Here is a 21,466-nt window from a genome sequence, read left to right on the forward strand (position 1 = left end):
TTTGCAATAATTTCCCAATAATCTCAAAAAAAGTAGCGCAAAAAAGGTGCGAAATCTGTATCTGATGAGTTTCTATGTCAATTTAATGCAATTTTCTCATTGTTATTTTTTTTTTAACTGACGACGAACCCCAAAACCAAGCCATCCAAAAAATATTTGCTAATTTCATGTTTCTTCTTTTTTTTCACAGCAATCGAGCAGCGCACCGCAAAAAATACGCACAAAAAACAGCACAAACTTAATGGATTATCATATATTACAAAATCTGAAGCAGCAACTTGACAACATCAACGACAACAGTTGCAATATTTTTATTAACAACGTTCATCTGCTGCGTCGTTATTATGGTATTAGTGCTTCACATCGCGTTTAAATTGAATCTAAAAAAGTGAAATTGTATGACAAGACAAGCAACCAAAGTTACACACTATTATAATTTTTTTTTGAGCAACAACCGCGCGCGCGACTATTATGAAAAATCATAATAAATAGCAAGAAAAAAAAATTAACGTAAATCTAACGAACAAACACCACGAAAGCCAAACAAATATATGAAAATAAAGTGTACTGAGCAAGAAAAAAAAAGTAAAGCAATGTACGAGTGAGAGACACGTTACATGAAATAACATAAATTGAGCTACTCGCGATTAAAAGTGAAATTTTGTATAACAAGTTTTATTTTTATATACAATTTCAATATAACTAAACGGAGTATTATTTCATTTCTTCATTCTTTTTTTTTTGCTTGTCGTAAATGGATTTGAATTAGTTTGTCGACTGTTGTAATGTGCTCGCCAAATCGAGTTGCATTTGCGACATGTGCATCTCTTGCGCATTTATTTGTTGAGGAAAATATTTAGTGCTAGTTAGTGACGTGTGTTAAGTGGATTAAGTTGATGTAAATGCCCAAACAAGGCGCAATAAGAGATATTCAATTCTGATTTATTTATTTTTTTTTAGAAATTTTTTTAGAATTTTTTTTTGAAAATTAATTCAATCAATTTAATAATATTTATCCTTAATATTTAAAAAAAAATATTTTTATTTAATTAAATTTTTATTTATTTAATTATTTCATTTAATTTTTTTTTAATTTATTTTTAAAAGAATTTTTAATTTTTGAAATTTAAAATTAATTATTAATTAAAAAAATAATTTTTTTAAAATTTTTTTAAAAATATTTTTTTAAAAAATTAAATTAATTTATCAATTAAAATTATTTTAATTTTTTAATAATAATATTTTAATATTATTAATATTTAATTAAAATTTATTATTATATTAATTAAAATTAATTGTTTTTATTTAATTTTTTATTAAATTTATTAAATAGTCCAAAAATTAGTTTTAAAATATTTTTTTTAAATTTAAATTTTTTAAAAAATTCATTATTTTATTAAATTTAATTTATATTAATTTAAAAAAATAAAAAATTTTATTAATTATTTTTTTTTTTATTTAATTAAATTAATTATTTTATTAATTTATTTATACTTCTTTTTATTTAATTTTTTAAACTATTGTTAATCCGTTTAAGATCTAAGTTTTAGATATTTTTAAGATTTTGATCTAATGTTTTTTTTTTTAAATATTATTAATTACTATTTTTGATCATCAAATCAGCTGATCATTTTTTTGCCGTTATTTTTTAAATTTTTAAAACTTTGGAGATTTAGAATTTTTTTTTTGTTTTTTCTTTCGATTTTTTTTTTATAAATTATTTTTTTAAAAAAGTATTTTAAAAATATTTTTCAATTAACGCTTTGACTCCTAAAAATGTTTGCCCTCTAACGGCGAATCTTCAAACTTACGATCTAAAAGATCGCGATCTAAAAGATCGCGATCTAAAAATTTAATTTAGATTATTTTTAATTCTTTATTCAAATTTAAGTCAAACTTGATATTTCGAGAACTTAATTTTTGAAATTGATTAAAAAAATACAAAAAATATAAAATTTTCTCTTAGAATAATGAAATAATTTTTTTTTAATTTTTTAAATTTTACAGAATTGAATATCTCTTCTTGTGTAATAATATAAAAAAATCTTTACAGATCTTGATTAAATAAAAACAAAGATAAATCAATTATGAAGATCAATTTGAACAAAAATCTAAAGAGAAAAATAGTGCAATAACAATCGAAAAAAAGTGAATAATTGAATGTTTCATAAAAAAGTGAAAAACCGCAAAAAAAGAAACTAAGAAAAGAAACCAAATTTTTCCATTTGGTGACAGATCCTCGTCGGTCATCACAACGCACATCCCGCGCACACCACATCACACAGACACATAAAATAATGTTAGGTCCGACGACGAAATGGCAACAATTGACACTTGTAGCTGGCATATTGTTAGTTACCGTCGTCGATGCAATTGAATCACCGAACAATGACTTTAGCAATAGTTTAGTAGCAGCAACAGGTAGTAAAAATAGTGTAATTAGTAGTAAACTTAGTAGCAGTATTGATAGTCAATCGTCGGCACAAGCCACCGCGAGTTTCGTAAATGCCCAGTTGGGCATTCAGTTGGAGGAATTTGGATTGGGCGACGTGTCGTCATCGTCGCAAGATGCGCTTCCCACACGTCAAACGGCAAAAAATCTGTTGCCGCCGTATCAAACGTTTTCCATAGTAGATAATATTAGATATGTAGATAGCAAGACGCGGAATAGTCGTGGCATGCCCGAGACTTTCGGTTCATTCAGAATTGTCAGCAGCAGCAGCAACAACAAGACACTGCATCTCAACGAACAACGAAGCGATGATGGGGTGCTTCGGAGATTTGATAGTGAAATGCCATACAACAGCAACAATTACCACAAAATTGATAACAATACCCTTAGTTCATTACAACAACAACAACAACAACAGCAGACTTACTATATTCCTATGCAAACTGTGAACCGTGATAAAAATATTAACATTAATAATAACATATTACCAACGACAAATCCATTTATACAACAAATTAACGATGACATAATCGGTCAAATTCAGAGTGAAAGTAATAACCACACACCCGTATCGCCAACATCAACAACTAGTCAGTCGATGAGTAAATACGACGAGCCCGAGTCCGAATACGATTATGTCGAACCATCGGCGCGTCGTTCCGGCTTCCGATTTCCCGACTCTGACTCACGTCAAGCAAAATTCGTTCCGCAAGGTTACAGCGAAGACAACCCCGCCTTTGCTGAGACTCTAAGTAACCAACATCGCCCTTTTCTCGATGACCAATTCCCGCAAGACTCGTTGAAAGACCACAATGAACCGGCAAAACTCGCTGAACTTTTGGGACGTGCTCGATACAATCCCGCGTTGCTTGGTTCGGATGATCCCATTGTCGCTGAATCTTCAAATTTGCATCAAATTCGTATGTTGCCGATGATACCGGGCACTAACATTCCCGATTCGATCGCACAAGAGAGTGATGTTAATCGTCAAGGCTTGAGAACGTATCCGACAATTTATTATCAAAATGATTTTAGACCAAGTCGACATTATTTCCCGAATATTCCTAATATTCCAAGTATTCCGAATATTCCAAAAGTTTATAATGAAGCGAATGATTTTCCGCAAGTAATTGCAGCGGCATCGAATAAAGCAAAGTTTCCTGTTTCGACGTGGAAAAGTCGCACGCCGAGAGTTATTTTTCCGGTGCCTGATGGCATTCCAGGGGGCGCTGCGATCGGAACGTCTCCTTATAGCAATGATAATATCGTCTTTAGGTAAGTTATTACTTGGTTTATGAATTTTAAAGGATTTTAACCCTAAAGAGATTCAGTTAATCCATTTTCCAAAATGAAGGATTAAGTTGGTTTTTTAAGGGGTTAACTTAACCTCTTAAAGGGTTAACTGAGTCTCTTAATGGATTAACTTAGCATTTTAAAGGGTTAACTTAGCATCTTTAAGGGTTAACTGAACCTCTTAAAGGGTTAACTTAGCATCTTAAAGGGTTAACTGAGTTTCTTAAAGGGTTAACTTAGTCTCTTAAAGGGTTAACTTAGTCTCTTAAAGGGTTAACTTAGTCTCTTAAAGGGTTAACTTAGTCTCTTAAAGGGTTAACTTAGCATCTTAAAGGGTTAACTTAAAGGGTTAACTTAGTCTCTTAAGGGGTAAAAATGAAAGTAAAGACCTTTCTAAATAATTTTTTTGTGTTTAGGGATCAAAACTTTGGCTTGAATGACTTGCAAGCTGTTCAAGACATTCGTAACGAGTTTGATTTGGTTGATGGCACAACAGAGGAGAGTTCTCCAACGCCCACAAAAGACAAAGGTAGGCCTCAAATTTTTTTCAATAGACTCTCTTTTCTTCTTTTCACACATTCATCCAAATATTACAAAATCACTTTCTTACATAACACATAACAAAAATACAACAATCAATTCACACCTTCGCCAAACATCGAATCGAAACAAGGGACACGAGCAAAATAACTTCCGATTATGTTGAAAATTTTTTTTTGCGCAACTTTAAGCTGTGTCACTGTGCTACTAAACAAATACTTTGAATGAAAGCAAAAATTGTTTTTATTTTTCAATGGAAAGGGAAAGAGGGAAGTAAAAAAATGGTTTTTGACATTAACAAGCCGGTTCGGTCTCTGGATAGTGATTTCCGTACTTTTCTAATGTATGTCGTGGTCGTCAAACGAGTAAGAGATAGTAATAGCTTCTCATTTTATTGTAACTCTTAACTTAATTAAAGGTACACGCAGCGACTGGTATGCGATATAAATATGATAGATGAAAAGAAAAGAAAAGCAGAAAAAAATGTGTGAGACGAATCGTGACTTCCGTATTGTTGAAATGCAAAACGAGAAATGATATTAAAATGATCTAAAAGTGGTTTAACTTTTGGTTGTTTTTATTTTTTGTTTTGTGAAATGTAATGCGAGAGAGTGAAATTCGAATAGTAGGCGAACTTTTGACCTGGAATTCCGTGCAGGAAGAACTGGTTTAATTCCAATTTTTTAACCGGAAATTTTTTTAAAAGGTTAAGTTCAATATTAATGACTTGAATTAGCAAAAAAGCGATTTTCAAATTTTTTAACGGACATTTTTTGAATTGACAGTTCATGAAAGTTTTAAATTAAAAAGATCATAAAACGTAAAAATTTGCAATAATTCATGTTAAATTGTTCATAAAATGTTGATTTTAATCATAACGATCTTCCTATTATGTAATTTTACTTTAAAACTCTCCCTTTCATTACCGCATGTCAAAAATGTTCGCTAATTACCTCTTTCACGCATCTTCTTTGCAAACAATGTAGTTACGCATCTGACCAAATTTCTTCTCGCAATTAGCACACAATTACGTAATTCAATTATTATCATGAACTTTCAACAATTGCCCATTTACCAAGTACAATTACTTCATACCTCATATCATACCCAAAAAACAAAAAACTTGTTTCACAGACAAGACAAACGAGATTCGCATCTACAACAAAAATTACACACTTCTCTCATCTATCATTGCGCCTGTAGTTATAAATTAACATTTTTACAAATTTTTCCACTTCCTCTAAAGAAAAACATCTCTTTTTAACAACTTGCTTCTATCTTTTACTTTGTTAAACTTTTTTTTTCTATTGAATTATTCATCTTTCTCATCACACACCTAAAGTGCTCCAGACCTAATGAAATGATGTACAACTTCTGTACTGCGCGCTGTCTGTTGTTAACCATGACCTATCGTAAAAGCAAACGAAAATAACGAAAAAAAAAAGTTTCTTTCCGTGCACTTGTTCCATGTTTAATTCATGATCATGATCAGCAATCCGCAAGAAAACAGTTGTTTCGTAATAATTTTTACCATTGAATGTCGATTCAATGCAAAGAAGGCAATAATATAAAAAGAAATGTTGAAGTAAAAAAAAAATGAGTAAACTGTCTTGTTGTCTCTCTAATATAATAATAACTGTCATTATTGCTACATGCACGAACGACACAGGGCACACAACAAATCACATCGACGACAAAACATACGCACGTGATATGATGATTTTTTTGTTTGGTTTAGTTTTAGGTTGATGCAATTAGAAAAAGTGTTTCATGGATTTAAAGATTTAAAAAAAAATTGTAAATATTTCTAAAAAATTTTAAACTTTGAATTTGAGAGATCTATAATTTAAAAGACGTATTTTTCTTGCAGTAGATACTTTCATGATAAATTTGTGACTTCTGTTCGTAAAATATTAATGTAAAATTTCTTCTACCAAAATCAAGAAAATTATTACAATTATGTGCAAATTTTGCTGCCATCTTTAAATTCCCTATTACTTCCAAATATAATTTAGAATGGTATTTATTAATGTTAAAGAACCATTTGAGAATTATTATTCTCTGAGCTTAATAGGAAAACTTAAGACTCGAAAATTAGAATTTTTTGGTTTGTTCAAGTGTAAGTCGAAGAAGTTGGTGAAATACATTGTTTGATGAATTTTATTGATTTTTGGATTTGAACAATTTTCCCTTGTAGCATTTAAAGAATTATGTTAAAAAAAAAGTCACAATTCAAGCGAGAATTTCTCACTTTGAGAGAAACTACAGACAAATCAAGACGTTTTTTTCCTATTTCTCAATAATAGGTACATAAAAAGACAAGAAAATCTGTGACTTCAACATTAAATTCTAAAAATTATCTACGTTTAATGAGGTTCCATTTTTTTTAGAGTCATCACACATTTTTTCATCCCCCATCTTATCCAGGATTGTTCTTTGAAAATTTATTTTTTCACTTCCAATTGGGTTCTATTTTAAATGTAATGCCTTTTGTAATGTAAGATATATTCGTCATATCAAGGGTGTGGCAAGGTTTAAGATGTGATATGTAAGTCGATTTCAAGTCTTATAAAGAAAATTGCTGTTAAGTCCTACTATTCTGGTACTATTAGTTATTTGTCTGTTGGATTGCTTGAAACCTTCAATTCTACTTTCAAACCAGATTCTTCGTCTCTCGATTCTTCTTCTTTGCATCTCAAAATTTTCATTTTAAACTTTTAGCTGCTTTTTTTTTGTTTGTCTATGTCGATTTCTGAAATAAAAAAAAATTAAAGAAGTTAAAAACAATTAAAGAATCAAAGTATTTTTGAAGTAAAAAATTCTTCAATAAAGTTGAAATTAACTGAAAGCTTAATTTAAAAATTTTTATCAATATAAAAAAAATATTTTTTTCATTTTATAAAATTTTACAAAATTTTTAAAATTTAATATTCTGATCATTTTCTGAAAAAAATGAAAATTTATAAAAAAAATATAAAATACAAAGTGAAACACTTTTAAAAGTTGTTCCATCCCAACTTGTTATCGAATGTTTGAATGTATCGTCAATCAATGTGATTTATTACCAACACTAACTTTTTTTGTTTAATTTAAATTATTTTTACCATTTTTTATCTGTGAATCTATCTCGGCGCCGATCACAGATAACATTGCAACCTTGTAAATTCTCAATTTTGAAATATTTTTCCGACTCTACTACGTTTTTTTTGCTGTGCCGGAACGAGCAAACACAGCTGATTATTTTACTTTTGAGTGAGTACAAGAGAAAGTGGATTCGTTTATCTTCTCGTAGTTGTTGTTTGTTATGATTGTTATTATTTTTTGGCCTTAAGTGCATGATATGAGCACGCTGATGATTATTATATTACGTGTTCGCGAGTGTTGCGATGGACAATCCATCTTTTTTATGCTCGATCTTGTTGATGTCATAATTTGTTTTTTTTTTCTCAATTTTCGATGCGACGTCAACGATTGGCGATGATGAAGTTATGACAGTGGGACTTTTGCTGAAAAAAAAAATAACGGTAAAAGTGACAAATGACGTTTCTTACCTCTTTCTCCGCTTAATCACACTGACATCAAGTCGCCACTGGGCTAATTAAAGATTAAAATGAATTCAGTGATTTGACACAAAAATTATGCATCAGACCCGGTAATCACTTTCCAAATGATCATAACTCTATTGTTGCTTGAATGGCTATTTTTAACCATACGTGTGTGACATCATCGCACTCGTTTCCATTTCATTTCTCGAGTCAAAAGAAAGTGACACCATTAATTAATGCGACAGATATACACATTGTTATGATGCCGCGATGACGCCATAATCAAGTCATAAATGGCGAGATAAATGCGAGACTGGCGCGAATCTCTCGAGTGGAAAGTGTTTTTTATTTTCTTTCGTCGTCGTAGCTAAGAGGAAGTACGTTTAATCGTGTTTCCTATCGCAGTATTTCTCGTATCTCGCACAAAACTGCAAAAAAAATGTAATTTATTGATTGGATGGTGAATATATGTGAATGTCGGTGAAAATGAGATGGTAAAATAGTAAAGAGTTTCCGGAGTTGAGGAACTGTGGGAGAGATTTGATCTTGATTTGTGGCAAATTTGCAGTTAGTGAGAAAATTTAGAGCAATTATACTGAAATTTGTGTTCGCTTGAGTGATTTTTTGGTCAGTAATTGAACAATTTTGACGGTTTTATAATGTTTTGAGATAATTTTAGTTGATTTGACCACTACTTTAATAATTTAATTTAAATTGTTCGAACAATTTTTTAAATTATTTTTTTTTAACTAAAAAAATATTTTTTTTTTAAATAAAAAATAAATAAATAAATTAATTAATTAAAATATAATTTTTTTTAAAATAAAAGTAAAAATAAATCAAATTGAAAATAATTTTTAAAAAATTAAAAATCGCTTTATGGTCATTTTATTAATTTTTTTAAATAATATATTAATAATAAAAAATTAAAAAAAAAAAATATTATAAAAAAAATTTTTAAATAAAATAAAATAATTAATTAATAAAATATTATTAAAAAATTAAAAAAAAATATTATTTAAAAAAAACTAATTTTAAAAATTAAAAAAAAAATATTTTTTAGATTTTTTAATTTTAATTATTTATTTTTATATTTTTCAATTTCTTTTTTAATCAAAAAAAATATTTTTTTTTTATTTTTTTTTATTAATTAATTTATTTTACCTTATTTTTTTTTTGTTATAAATATTTAAATTTTAGTAAAAATCTTTCACAAAAATTAAAACTTTTCACAACTCCTCCCAAAACTTTCAAATCTGTGTCATTTTCCGCAAATCTCCTAAAAATCTTCACACTTCACCCATTTCCAGTTTCACTTATATCGCAATGACACTCATTAATAATCCGCATTGCCTTATTCCCTGCTTTACACGCTAATCTGACCACTGAATAAATTCCGAAAAATCTTGCAACAGCGAAAGCATCCAACTTTATGTCTTGAAATTCATTCGCAAAACATAATTGCGACTTGACGAAATAAAAATCTCAAGACACGCAATTTGTAAATCAAGCGCAAGTTGTTCCGTCTGGTTGGCAAAACTTTAACGCGACTTGAAGTCATCGTTTTGTGAAATCTTCCATTTCACATGCCGCTGAGCATTTGAACGTGATACGATTATGTAAAGATTTGTTTGGCAATTAAGGTGCTTCGAACACACAAAAACACGACACTTGCACACAAAACACTTGACAAGACACAAAATTAGTAGAAATTAATTTTTATTAATAAAATCTAATTTAATTAATATTTCCATCCAACATTCGCTACATTTTGACACTCCATTTTCTTCTTTTCTTCCATTTGTACAAAAAATACTCAAAAAACCAATAAAAAAAAAACAAAAAAAGGAAACGCAAATTCACGCACAGATCGACAGTGCGAACGCGAAGGTGGCCAATGTGAATTTTTCCTTATGTGCTGGATGTCATCCGGACTAATTCAGGGAACGTGTGACGGGGTTTTACGTGGTTGTTGTCATCACATTGCAAAATCATCAAATTTAGGCAACGAAGTTTTTAACTTAACTAATCTTCCAAACAAAGATTTTGGTCCCGTGGTTAATGAAAATAGTGAGTGTCCTGTTCTATCAACTCTACTTCTTCTTCTTCTGCTTTTTTTGTGAAATTTCTTTATTTATTAACTTTCCTGTTTGTTTCTAACATTTTTTTGGATGCGATGCTTTTTGTGAATTAGAAGTTGCTAACTAAAAAATTAATTTAACTAAAATTGGACTCTAACAAAATTATTTAAAATTAAATAATTAATTAAATAAATTAAAATTTAATTAATTTAATTTAAAAAATTTATAAATTAATTAAAAAATTCATTAATTAATTAAAATTAATTTATTTTATGAATTAATTTTTAATTATTATTTTTAATTAATTAAATTATAAAAAATTAATTATTTATTTATTTAATTAAATTTAATTAAATTAAAAAATAATTTTTAGGTACTAATAAAAAAAGACGACGAACCCTTATAATTTTTTTTTTGCTTTTAAAAATTTTCTATATTTGACTTACTTTGCAGCGCTTTTGACTAATATTTTTTTTAAATAAAATTAAAATTTTCAAACAAAAAATAACAATTAATTTTGGGGACTCGAAATTTTGTTTGGAAGATCCTTGACACCTTCAAAGCCATACAAAGAGACAATTCTTGACACAATTATTTTTTTTTAAAATTAAAAAATCTTTTAGTGTACTTACTGTTAGGAAATGCATGACTCTAACTCTGTTATCACAATCCACAAAAATTTACTCTTAATTCAATCACACAAAAAAAAACTAACTTTTTATGTTCTTAATTCACTTTTTTGGTAAATTTTTAAAACTTTCAAATAAATTTTGTTTAGGTTGTGGTATTTCCCTCGCAAAACAAGGCGCACAAAGAAGGATTGTTGGCGGAGATGATGCTGGATTTGGATCGTATCCATGGCAGGCGTACATTAGAATTGGGTCTTCAAGGTAAAAAAAATATTTTGAGCTTTTTAATTTTAATATTTTTGAAAAAAAAACATTAAATATTTGGAAGGGGTTTGTGTAAAAGTTTTATTTTTTAACATTTTTAACCCGCTAATAATAATTTTTGAATTTCAATTAAATTTTTGGGCAATTTTGTCAATTTTTCTAATCAATTAATTTAATTTTTAATATTTATTTTGGAAAAAATCATAAAAAAATTTTAATTTAAAGCAGTTAAAATATTCGTTTTTTATTTAATTTTTTTAAAAATTAATTTAAAATTATTTTTATTAAATTTTAAATATTAATTCAGACAAATAAAAAATAAAATTTTACTTGAATAAAGCTAAAAATTAATTAAAAAAAATAAAAAAAAACTTAATAAATTTTAATTGAATCTATTCAATTTTTTAAAAAATAAATTAACAAATTTTATTTTTTTATAAATTAAAAAAAATAACAAAAAAAAATTAAAATAATAAACAAAAATAATAATAAAATAAAATTATTTACATGAATAACAATAAATTAATAAATAAATAAAAATTTAAAAATAAAAAAACTTAAAAAAATTATTGAATTAAAATTAAATTAATTTAATTTTTTTTTAAATAAATTTTAATTTTTATAATTATTAATTTTTAATAACTTATTTAATACATTTAAAAAATTCTTTTTGTTAATTCTTTATAATAATTAATTTTATTATTTTTTTTAAATCTCATTTTGCATCAAATTAAATTTTTTGTTAAAAATGTAAAAAAAATATTTAAAATAATAGAAAGTAATATTTTATTATTTTTTTTAACAAAAATCTTAACCAATAATACGTGCTCAAAAGTATTTTTTCTTCAAAATTGAAAAAAAATCAAAATAAACAATTAACATACTTAAAAAAATAACAAAAAAATAATTTATAAAAGTAACACATCCGTCTTTCGGTAAATTACAATCCATCCACAATTTATGATTAACAATAATTGGCAATAATAAAATTATATCATTTGGGCATTTCTTCGTTTACTTTGTATTCAAGTTGCAATTTGTTGCGTTAAATTATTTAATAGTAGAAAAATTTATGACGATGATTACTGAGCACGAAAATTCGATTAACATACGTGATGAGGTTTGACTTCCTTGTTAACAACTTGGGTGATGGAAAAAATATTTTTTTTTAAATTTTTATTAAAATAATTTGTAACTAAAACCACTAACCGTAGACTAACATTTAGCATTTTTTTCTTGTTTTTTTTTTCTCTTAACCCCTGAAAATCCACAAAAAATCCTAAACCAAGGTCTATGCTTTCCAGATGTGGAGGCTCTTTAGTATCAAGACGTCATGTTGTTACAGCTGGGTAAATTTTTTAACATTTTTTTGTTTTATTTTGCATTTTTCTGAGTCTCTAATTTGTGTGAAAATAGACATTGTGTGGCGCGTGCGACGCCGCGTCAAGTGCACGTGACGTTGGGCGACTACGTGATAAATTCCGCCGTAGAACCCTTGCCGGCGTACACTTTTGGTGTGCGAACCATCAACGTGCATCCGTACTTCAAATTTACGCCGCAAGCTGATCGATTTGACGTGGCGGTCTTGACGTTGGAGAGACCCGTGCATTACATGCCCCATATTGGTGAGTTGAATTTTTCCTAAAAAAAATAAAAAATATTAATTTTTGATTGAATTTTAGCCCCAATTTGCCTTCCGGAGAAAAACGAAGACTTTTTAGGTAAGTTTGGATGGGCCGCTGGATGGGGAGCCTTGAATCCCGGATCCCGATTGAGACCAAAGACGTTGCAAGCGGTCGATGTTCCAGTTATTGATAATCGGTAAGAACGAAATTCTTCAAATTTTCTTAAAAAATTAAAATTTTTTTAAAAATTTTCAGAGTTTGTGAGAGATGGCATCGCTCGAACGGCATAAATGTCGTCATCTATCCCGAAATGTTGTGCGCTGGGTACAGAAATGGCGGCAAAGATTCATGTAAATTCATTTTTCGTCTCTTTTCTCTTCAAAAAATTAATTTTTATAAATTTTAATAGGTCAAGGCGACAGCGGCGGTCCATTAATGCACGAGAAAAACAATCGTTGGTTCCTCATTGGCATCGTTTCCGCCGGATATTCGTGCGCTTCGAGAGGTCAACCCGGAATTTATCATCGTGTTGCTCACACAGTCGACTGGATCTCACACATAATCAATCCAACTTAACTCGGAAGCGCTCCCTGATTGAAAAATGAACAACGCAACGCAGAGAAATAACCAAATCCAAACTTATTTAATTTATTATTTTTTTTTTGTTTTGAGAAAAATTGCTTTTTTTTAATTGCAAAATTATTGATAATTTTATTATTATTTATGAAGTCTTCCTAAAAGTTATGAAAAAAAAAATTATTTAAAATTTCTTTTCTTCTTCGCTTTTATTTTTTTGTTATTTTTAATCTAATGGTGGCGTTTTTCTATGAAATTTAAAAAAAAAACACGACGCTCAAATTTTTCCCTTTTTGTTAAGAAAAAAAGAATAAACTTTAGAATAGCACAATTTTAACAAATGTGAATGAAAACTACAGACTGTAAATTTGTAAATATTGTTTTTGATTAATGATTAAAAATAAAATAAATAAAAAAAGAAAGAAAGAGGAAATAATTACAAAAAAAGAAAATAATTTTTATATTTTGTTAAAAGTGATGAAAAAAATAGTTTTAAAGACAAATAAAATGATGGAAAAATGTTAAAAAAATATTTTTTTTATTTTTTTGAAGAAGATTTGATGGTAAGTTCAAAAAAAATTAAACAAAAATCAAAAATAATTTAATTTATTATTAATTTAATTTAATTAATAAAATAATAATAATTAAATTAATTAAATCAATTAATTAATTAAATAATATAAATATTTAAAATTAATAATAATTTTAATTATTATTTAATTAATTAAATTAAATAAATTTTTAATTAAATTTAATTTTTTTTTAATATTTTTAAAATGTATTTTATTTTGAATTGAAAATTAAAAAAAATAATAAGAAAATAATAATTATTTTTTTATTTTCATACAAAAAAAAAAAATAAATTATTTTCTTTAACTTTAAAGGTTTAATTTTTATTTCAATTTTTTCCAAAAAAAAAAACGAAAATCAAATCATAAAAAATTTTGCAAATTTTTTAATTTTGCATAATAAATTTTTCAAATTTTTTTTCAAATTTTTCAAAATTTTTGAATTTTTAATTAAAATAAAAAAAATTATGAAAAAATTAAATAAAATCTTTAAAAGATTCAATTTTTGCGCTAAAAAATTTTTCACCCAAAAAGTATGCAATTAACATCAAACTCTAATTTAACGGCAAATAAATTGTGAATGAACCACACTTTCGTAAATTTATTAAAATTTTTTACATATTCCGATTTATTCAGGGACCACTCCTGTTTTTGATGCCATTTTACTCCTCTGAAATCCATAGCTTTGATTCTGAAGTTGTTTAACCAGTTTTTTTTTATTCTGAATGTCTAATGAGTCAGCAAGTGCATTTAAATAACAAACACTTGTGACTTACTTACAAGTGTGAATAAACAAAACACAGCAAAAAACGTACATTGTAAGGAAACAAACAATAAGGAAAGATCATAAACCTTTTGACACAATGAATGCGAATTCTTGGAACAAGTGACTTGACGATTGCTTCTTACTTTTTTTTACGGAATTTTCAGTGCAATTAAAGGTTTTATTGCTTCAGTGAGATTTTTTACAAAGTTCCGCATATAATTGCTGAATCACTTTTTATTTTTTTTTATTGACATATATTATTACTTTAACGAGTGATGCAGTTATTTTATAAAAATTAAAAAAAAATATTTTTTATAAAAATATTCTTTAAACCGTTAGAATGAAGTATCAAAATGCAAATATTTATCGTCAATATTTTTTTTTTATTTTGATGCATTAAAAAAAAAAATTTTTTTTTTTTTGCATGAAACGAAAGTTCAATGACCTTTTTTGACAATATTTGAGATAAACTCACTTTTACGATAAAATGAAAAAAATTAAATAAAAAACCGCCTCAAAGTGAAAAATGTTGATCTAAACATGTGATTAAAATTTATGCTTTTTTTGAAAGTTGGTCAGTGTCATGAACGATTATTGTGAATGTGAGGTAAACTTGCTTTTAATTATTCACGTTTGTAGTTTTCCATCAGCTGAGCGTCATTCTAGTAATGAATTGCAATAAATTAATTGAATTTATTTATATTTTAAGATGAGTTTTTCTATTTTAATTAGATTACGGAAATATCAGTGACGTAGCTATGTGCGGTAAATAAAAGGGGCGTATATCTGAAATTAAAGAATTAATTAAATTAAATTTAAATTAGGGTTAAAATTTTTTTCATTTTTATTTTTAAATTTTTTTTTTTTTTTTAAATTTTTAAATTTTTTTAAATTAAATTAATTATTTAAATTTAATTAAAATATGAGAAATTTCGAATTTTTTTTTTTGTTTTGTGTCTTGAATTTAAATGAGAAATTTTTTTTAGGGCTCTTAAATAATTTTAAAATTTATAAATAAATATATAAAAATAATTTACAAAATTTTTATTAATTGATAAATTACTTTTTAGAACTTTTCTAAGACAAATTTTTATTTTTTAAAAAATTCTAAAAAAAAAAAGATATTTTTTTGAAAATTTAAAATTAAATAAAAATTTAAAAATTTTAAAAATTTAATTTTTAAATAATTTTTAAAAATTTAATTTAAATTTAGTTAATTTTTTGATTTACCTATAATGTTTATTTTTTTTCTTCGAATTTTTAGTTTTTTATAATATCTTATCTTAAATAAGAGAATTTAAAAAATATGAAAAAAATAATAAATTTTAAATGTATTTTGTCAAATTTTATGATTTTTAAATATTTTCGAGATTTCAGAATGATTTTTATGAAGAAATTATAATTTATTTACCTTTTTAACCTTCAGTAACGAAACTGATTGACAATAATTTTAAAACAAAACTATACTTGAGCTATGTTGATGATTTAAAAATAAACATTTAAGGCAAAATCCAAAACGCTTGACATCGAAACCCTTATCAGCAAGTTTATTTTGAGAATTTTGATGGTAAACAAATATCACGTTTTCATCGAGAGATACTTCCAAATTGCGCATCATGAATTTTTTCGGCAAATTTCAGTCAAATAAAAATTCTTAAAAAAAATTCTTACCAAAAACGTATCAAAAAATTCCAACTTCCGCAAATTTTTAAGTTCTTGTTAGACGTGAAAACATTAAAAATTCATCGCATGCGAATTTCTTTCGTTCTACATCGCAATCACAATAGAAATAAATAATAAACAATTTTAAAGAGTCACTTGTTGTCGTTTTTGTGTGCGGCTTTAATGTAGATTACTATCATACGGAACGATCGTTGAGCCAATATTTTTTATTTTGTGTATTTCCCGAGACAGAACGAACGTTTTTGTCGTATGGCAACGCGTCGTTACACTGTCTGGTGTACTTTAAACTTGAAAAAATTTGATATTGTTTCATTCTTAATCGGGTAGTTGCGGGTTTCGGTTCGTTTAGTCGGGAATTTGAACAAAATTTGAAATTAATTCAAATTATTCTAATAAAAAAACAAAAAAATAAATAATTAATCAAAGTTTTTCATTAATTTATAATGAAAAATTAAAAAAATTACGTCTGTGATAAAAAAAAAATATTTTTTTTTTTAAATTTAAACATGGAGTTCGGCAAAACAGGAATTCCCCCGTCAATTTCGCACAAATATCCAACAAATCGGGATGTTGCCGTCAGAACAGGTTACATGTGAGTCTAACACAAAAAAATGACATCTTGAAGGTCGTGTGAATCGCGAATCATTAAAACAATGAAAAAAAAAACAAAATAATAATATAGATCAGAAAAAGTTGATTGATTATCATTAAACCCTAATTGAACAGCGGCAATAAAAAAAAATTATAAAAAAAAACAAGATTAGAGACTTCACGTTGAGTCGAGTGTGTGTTTGCATAAACAGAGTGAAATACATGCGAGCACAGACAGCGTTCGAGCTACTTACTTGGATGGGCTGTATGCTTGTTTTGGATTTCATGTGTTTACGGCATCAAATCGAATGCCGGTGAAACGTCAAATGCTGCTCTCCTGGTGAACGCAACTCTACTAAGCAAATACTTTATACGCGTTTTGTAGGGATTTCAGCTAATAAGCAGCTGATTAGGGCGAGATTAATGTGCTAGATTAGGTAACAAGGAGTTGGAATTACATCTGAAACTGAGAAATGCAAGTTTTCATTGAAAATCTATGAGAAGTAATATTTTGTGTGTAAATTAAATGAAATTAGAGACTTTTATTGACAGCATCAATATTGACATTTTAGATGTTCGAGTTAGCTAGAAATTATAATTAATTTAGTTCATTTAATTTTTTTTTAATTAATTTTTTTTTAAATTTTTTTTTTATTTTATTTTTTTTCATTTACTTTAATTTTTAATTAATTAATTTAAGAATATTTTGACTTAAAAGGCTTTTTTTTAATTTTTAAATTTTAATTATTTAATTTTTGTAAATTAATTATTTTTTTATAAATTTAATTATTTTATTTTTTAAAATAATTTTTAATAGTTTTTTTTCTTATTTTTTATATTAATTATTTTTTAAAGTCCTTTGACATATTTTTAGTTTGTATGACACGAAAAAACTATAAAATATCCTTAAATATTTTTTTAAAATTTAAATGACCAGGTTCCTCCATTTTTCAATGACATTTTTTTATTTTTGACAGTTCAAATGTCAAAAAATATTAAAATTTTTGAAATTTTATTGAATTCATTAATTTGATAAAAATAATTTTTTGGAAAAAATTACGTTCAAATCATTAAAATTTTTAAGAAAATTTTGACATCTGTCAAAAAATTTGATATGTCAAAAGTTAAATTCATTAAATGAAATTTACTTAATTTTGACATCTAATAAATTGACATTTGTCAAAAAATTCTTTTTTTTCAATAATTTAAAAAATAATTTTTGGAATAATATACATAAAAAAATTGACAGATGTCAAAATCTTCATTAAAATTTTAATTTTTGGATATTAAATCGACTCAATTGTTTAAAAATTTTAAATTTTTGTCGAAATTTTGACATCTGTCAAATTTTTTCAATGTAAAAATTATTTATAATGCCTTGAAATAATTCAAATTTTTATTTTGATCAATAGCTTCATAGGTATCATTAGTTATCAAAGTTCTGTATAATTATCTGAAGCTAAGATTAGATATTAAAATGTCAGTCAAACCTTTTTTTCTGAGTCACGAAGAAGCTTTAAAACCAGTTCCATTAAAAATTTGCCGAAATTATGACTAAAGGCGGTTGTAAAAATTTATGAATTTAATTAACGGCATTTTTTGTTTACTAACAAGACAACTTTTTGTCTTGCGTGATCAATTGTTTCATTTTTTTTATTCTTCTTCCGTAACGATAAAAAATTTTGTTAGGATAGAAGACAAAAGAAGCGATTTTTTGTTATTTTTATGACTTTTTACTAAAATTAGAATTTTTTGCTTCTCTTTTCTATAGTTGGCTTGATGGGCGTCGCCAAGACGAAAACGCCGAAGGATTATGGCGCATCTACGACAACCTGTACGACTTTACAGACTTCATCAAACGTCATCCGGGCGGTCCCGATTGGCTTGCGCTGACTAAAGGTTGCGACATCACCGAAACCTTCGAAAGTCATCACATCTCGTTGGGTCCCGAGCAACTTTTGCCGAAATATTTCGTGCGCAAAGCCAAACTTCCGCGCAATTTCAAACTCACGTTGCACGAAGACGGCTTCTACAAGACTCTAAAACGAAAAGTTCGCGAAAAATTGCCTTCGTTAGATCGAAAAAAGGAAGTTGCATCAAAACGAGTACTCGATACATGCCTTGCGGTGACATTTTTATTTGCAATTGCAAGTGCCCGATTCCACAGCTACCTTTTAGCGATCGTGGCGGGCGTATTTCTCAACTATACCGTCATCAGTGCGCACAACTTTTTCCATCAAAAGGACAATTGGCGCATGAAAATGTGGAATTTGTCGCTTTTTTCGTATCGCGAATGGCGAATTTCGCACGCAATGTCGCATCACATCTACACAAACACCTTGCATGACCTTGAGATTTCCTATTTTGAGCCGTTTTTCAACTGGTTACCAAGTCCGAACATTAAATCGACTTTTGGAGCGATATTTTCGAGCCTTATAGCGCCCATTGTTTACGTTTTTGCATTTTTCATGGAGTTCACAAAGAGACTTTATCTCACCATGACCACGAAACAGCAACTTTTTCACACTGACGATGTAGTTGTGCCGCTTTCTCTGCCCTTTGCGATGCTCGTTTTTGGTTCAATGACGCCGCAACAAGTTTTTACAATGTGGATCTTCATTTTGGCAGTTGGAAGTTTTGTCTTTGGATGCATTGGGCTTAACGCGGCGCATCATCATCCGGAAATCGTTCATGAGGGAGACGCCTTGAAGTGAGTTTTTTATATTTTTTTAGGTTTGAAAAACTTATTAAGTTAAAATTATTTGACTTAAGACTTAAGCTTGAGTTAAAGTCGCTTAAGTTTGACTTAAGTCAAATAAATTTACTTATTTTTTTTTTTAAATTTAAAAAAAATATTTTTTTTCTTGAATTTTAGTTGAAAATCCAAAAAACATTTTTTTTACTTAAGACATATTTTTAAAATTTTCTTCAACTTAAGAAAAAATATTTTTTTTAATTTAAAAATTAAATTAAATTTAATTTTTGAAAATTTTACAAATTTTTTCAACTTTTAATTTTTTGAATTTTAACTTAAGCTTAAGCCAAAATATTTTTTTTTTTTAATTTATAAAATAAAATTAAGTTAAGTTTAATTTTTGAAAGTTTTAAAAATTTTTTCAACATTTAATTTTTAAAATTTTTTAAAATTTTTTTTATCAAATTAAAATTAAATTTAATTTTGGAAAATTTTACATATTTTTTAAACTTTTAATTTTTTGAATTATAACTTAAGCTTAAGTCAATATATTAATTTTTTTATTTTAAAACTTACAATTAAATTAAATTTAATTTTTGAAAATTTTAAAAATTTTTTCAACTTTTATTTTTTTTTTTTTGAATTTTTACTTAAGCTTATTATTTTTTTGACTTAAAGCTTAAGTTGAAATTTTTTAAGCTTAAGTTTAAGTCAAAAAATTTTGCATTTCTGAATATTTTCACTAAAATCGATTTTTCATGATTTTTTTTTTGCAGTCCGAAGCTCGATTGGGGCATTTTTCAGTTAGATGCCGTCATGGATCGCACAGAAATCCAAGGAATTTGGTTGACTTTGACGCATTTCGGGGACCACGCTTTGCATCATCTCTTTCCGACAATCGATCACATTCATTTGCCGGAGTTGCAGCCCTTATTGCTTGAAACCTGCAAGGAATTCGAGGCAGTTTGTCGTGAATGTCGTTGGTGGGAACTCATAAAGGGACAATTCCAACAATTGGGGCGAACAGAAGTGAATCCTGTGCCAGTTTCGCTGCGAAAAAATAATATTTTTGCATTAAAGTGATAATTTTTGGGGGAGAAATTAGCTCAAAAGTTAGATTAGAACGGATTTTCATTTAATTTAAAGGGAAACAAAATAAATTTAACTGAAATTTTTAAGATTTTTTTTTGAAAATGAGACGAAATAAAGTGATAAAAGTAATTTGACTCAAATTTCACAGACAAAGTTCAATCAGAGAAGAAAGAATTTCACAATTTTTTAAGAAATTTCATTCATTTCTCCACAAAAAAATGGGAGTTTGTGGTTTAACAAGCTACATTTCCAACAATGTACCCGAAATAAAAGTGAAAATCGAGCTTTTAGATGAAATACGTGATTTCCTAAAGCAGCACAACCAACGCCCGCTCATTCTCATCGAATTTTCTTGCCTCACGCATCTTCAAGGTCACGATTTTTGGGATACTCTTTCGGGACAGCGCTGGAAATTCCTCGTCGATCGCGAAAAACGATTTTTATCGAAACTCAGTGAAGCTGGAGCCGATCTCGTTTTCTTCCTTGAAGCTCCCAACAAGGACGGTAATTTTTTTCATCACCAAAGTGCCTTGTTTGCCGAAATGAACAATTAGCAACAAAAAATTGAATTAATGCCTATTAAGATTTTGCGAAAATTCTATGAATCTGAAAATTAAATAAACATTTTTTTGATAAATAAATAATACACGTGAAAAATATTTAAAAAAATTAAATTTTAAAAATGAGACAAATTATAGAATTTTTTAGTTTTATAAATATCTCATAGATGGCGTTTTTGCATTAGTTATGCCAAAAGTGATTTTTTCAAATTCGTTATTTATTTGAAAATTTAAAAAAGAATCGGGTAAATTTTCATTTTTTTTTAACTAAGGGAATATTTTTTGAAATCTTAAATCTAGAAATAAATAAAAATTGTTAATTTTTATTTCATCGTATTATATTAAATTTAATTAAAAATTGCATTTAAAAAATTATTTTAAAAATATTATTAAACAAAAAAAAAAAAATAAAATTAATTTTTTTTTTATATAAATTATTTTTTAAATATTTTATTATTATTATTTAAAATTTCATATTTAATTTTTAATAAAATTTATTTAATAA

The 21,466-nt window shown here is 26.8% G+C and overlaps 2 protein-coding genes across 2 annotated transcripts; both read left to right on the plus strand.

The window, feature by feature from the left end:
• The first annotated feature begins 2,297 nt into the window (after positions 1 to 2,297).
• LOC134828477 (uncharacterized) lies at positions 2,298 to 13,005 on the plus strand. Its single transcript, XM_063841457.1, has 10 exons — positions 2,298 to 2,424; positions 2,488 to 3,727; positions 4,162 to 4,274; positions 9,679 to 9,900; positions 10,690 to 10,801; positions 12,109 to 12,153; positions 12,221 to 12,429; positions 12,487 to 12,625; positions 12,685 to 12,779; positions 12,839 to 13,005. Exons 1-10 carry the CDS (start codon positions 2,298 to 2,300, stop codon positions 13,003 to 13,005), a joined length of 2,469 nt encoding a protein of 822 aa, XP_063697527.1.
• A 3,344-nt stretch (positions 13,006 to 16,349) lies between these two features.
• LOC134829428 (cytochrome b5-related protein-like) lies at positions 16,350 to 20,530 on the plus strand. The gene is made up of 3 exons (XM_063842487.1): positions 16,350 to 16,615; positions 18,386 to 19,324; positions 20,086 to 20,530. The coding sequence occupies exons 1-3, from the start codon at positions 16,530 to 16,532 to the stop codon at positions 20,390 to 20,392; spliced, it is 1,332 nt and encodes a 443-aa protein (XP_063698557.1). The 5' UTR covers positions 16,350 to 16,529; the 3' UTR covers positions 20,393 to 20,530.
• The last annotated feature ends 936 nt before the right edge of the window (positions 20,531 to 21,466 follow it).

Source organism: Culicoides brevitarsis, chromosome 2, assembly GCF_036172545.1.
Source record: "Culicoides brevitarsis isolate CSIRO-B50_1 chromosome 2, AGI_CSIRO_Cbre_v1, whole genome shotgun sequence".
Lineage (NCBI taxonomy): Eukaryota > Metazoa > Arthropoda > Insecta > Diptera > Ceratopogonidae > Culicoides > Culicoides brevitarsis.

What these genes read in the sequence shown, in the direction of transcription:
- LOC134828477 (XM_063841457.1), top strand. Translation starts at nt 2,298, where the DNA reads ATGTTAGGTCCGACGACGAAATGGCAACAATTGACACTTGTAGCTGGC. An exon ending in CGTCATGTTGTTACAGCTGG is followed by an intron (nt 12,154 to 12,220) that starts GTAAATTTTTTA and finishes GTGTGAAAATAG; the next exon opens with ACATTGTGTGGCGCGTGCGA. An exon ending in AAATGGCGGCAAAGATTCAT is followed by an intron (nt 12,780 to 12,838) that starts GTAAATTCATTT and finishes AAATTTTAATAG; the next exon opens with GTCAAGGCGACAGCGGCGGT.
- LOC134829428 (XM_063842487.1), top strand. Translation starts at nt 16,530, where the DNA reads ATGGAGTTCGGCAAAACAGGAATTCCCCCGTCAATTTCGCACAAATAT. An exon ending in GCCGTCAGAACAGGTTACAT is followed by an intron (nt 16,616 to 18,385) that starts GTGAGTCTAACA and finishes TCTTTTCTATAG; the next exon opens with TTGGCTTGATGGGCGTCGCC. An exon ending in CATGAGGGAGACGCCTTGAA is followed by an intron (nt 19,325 to 20,085) that starts GTGAGTTTTTTA and finishes TTTTTTTTGCAG; the next exon opens with TCCGAAGCTCGATTGGGGCA.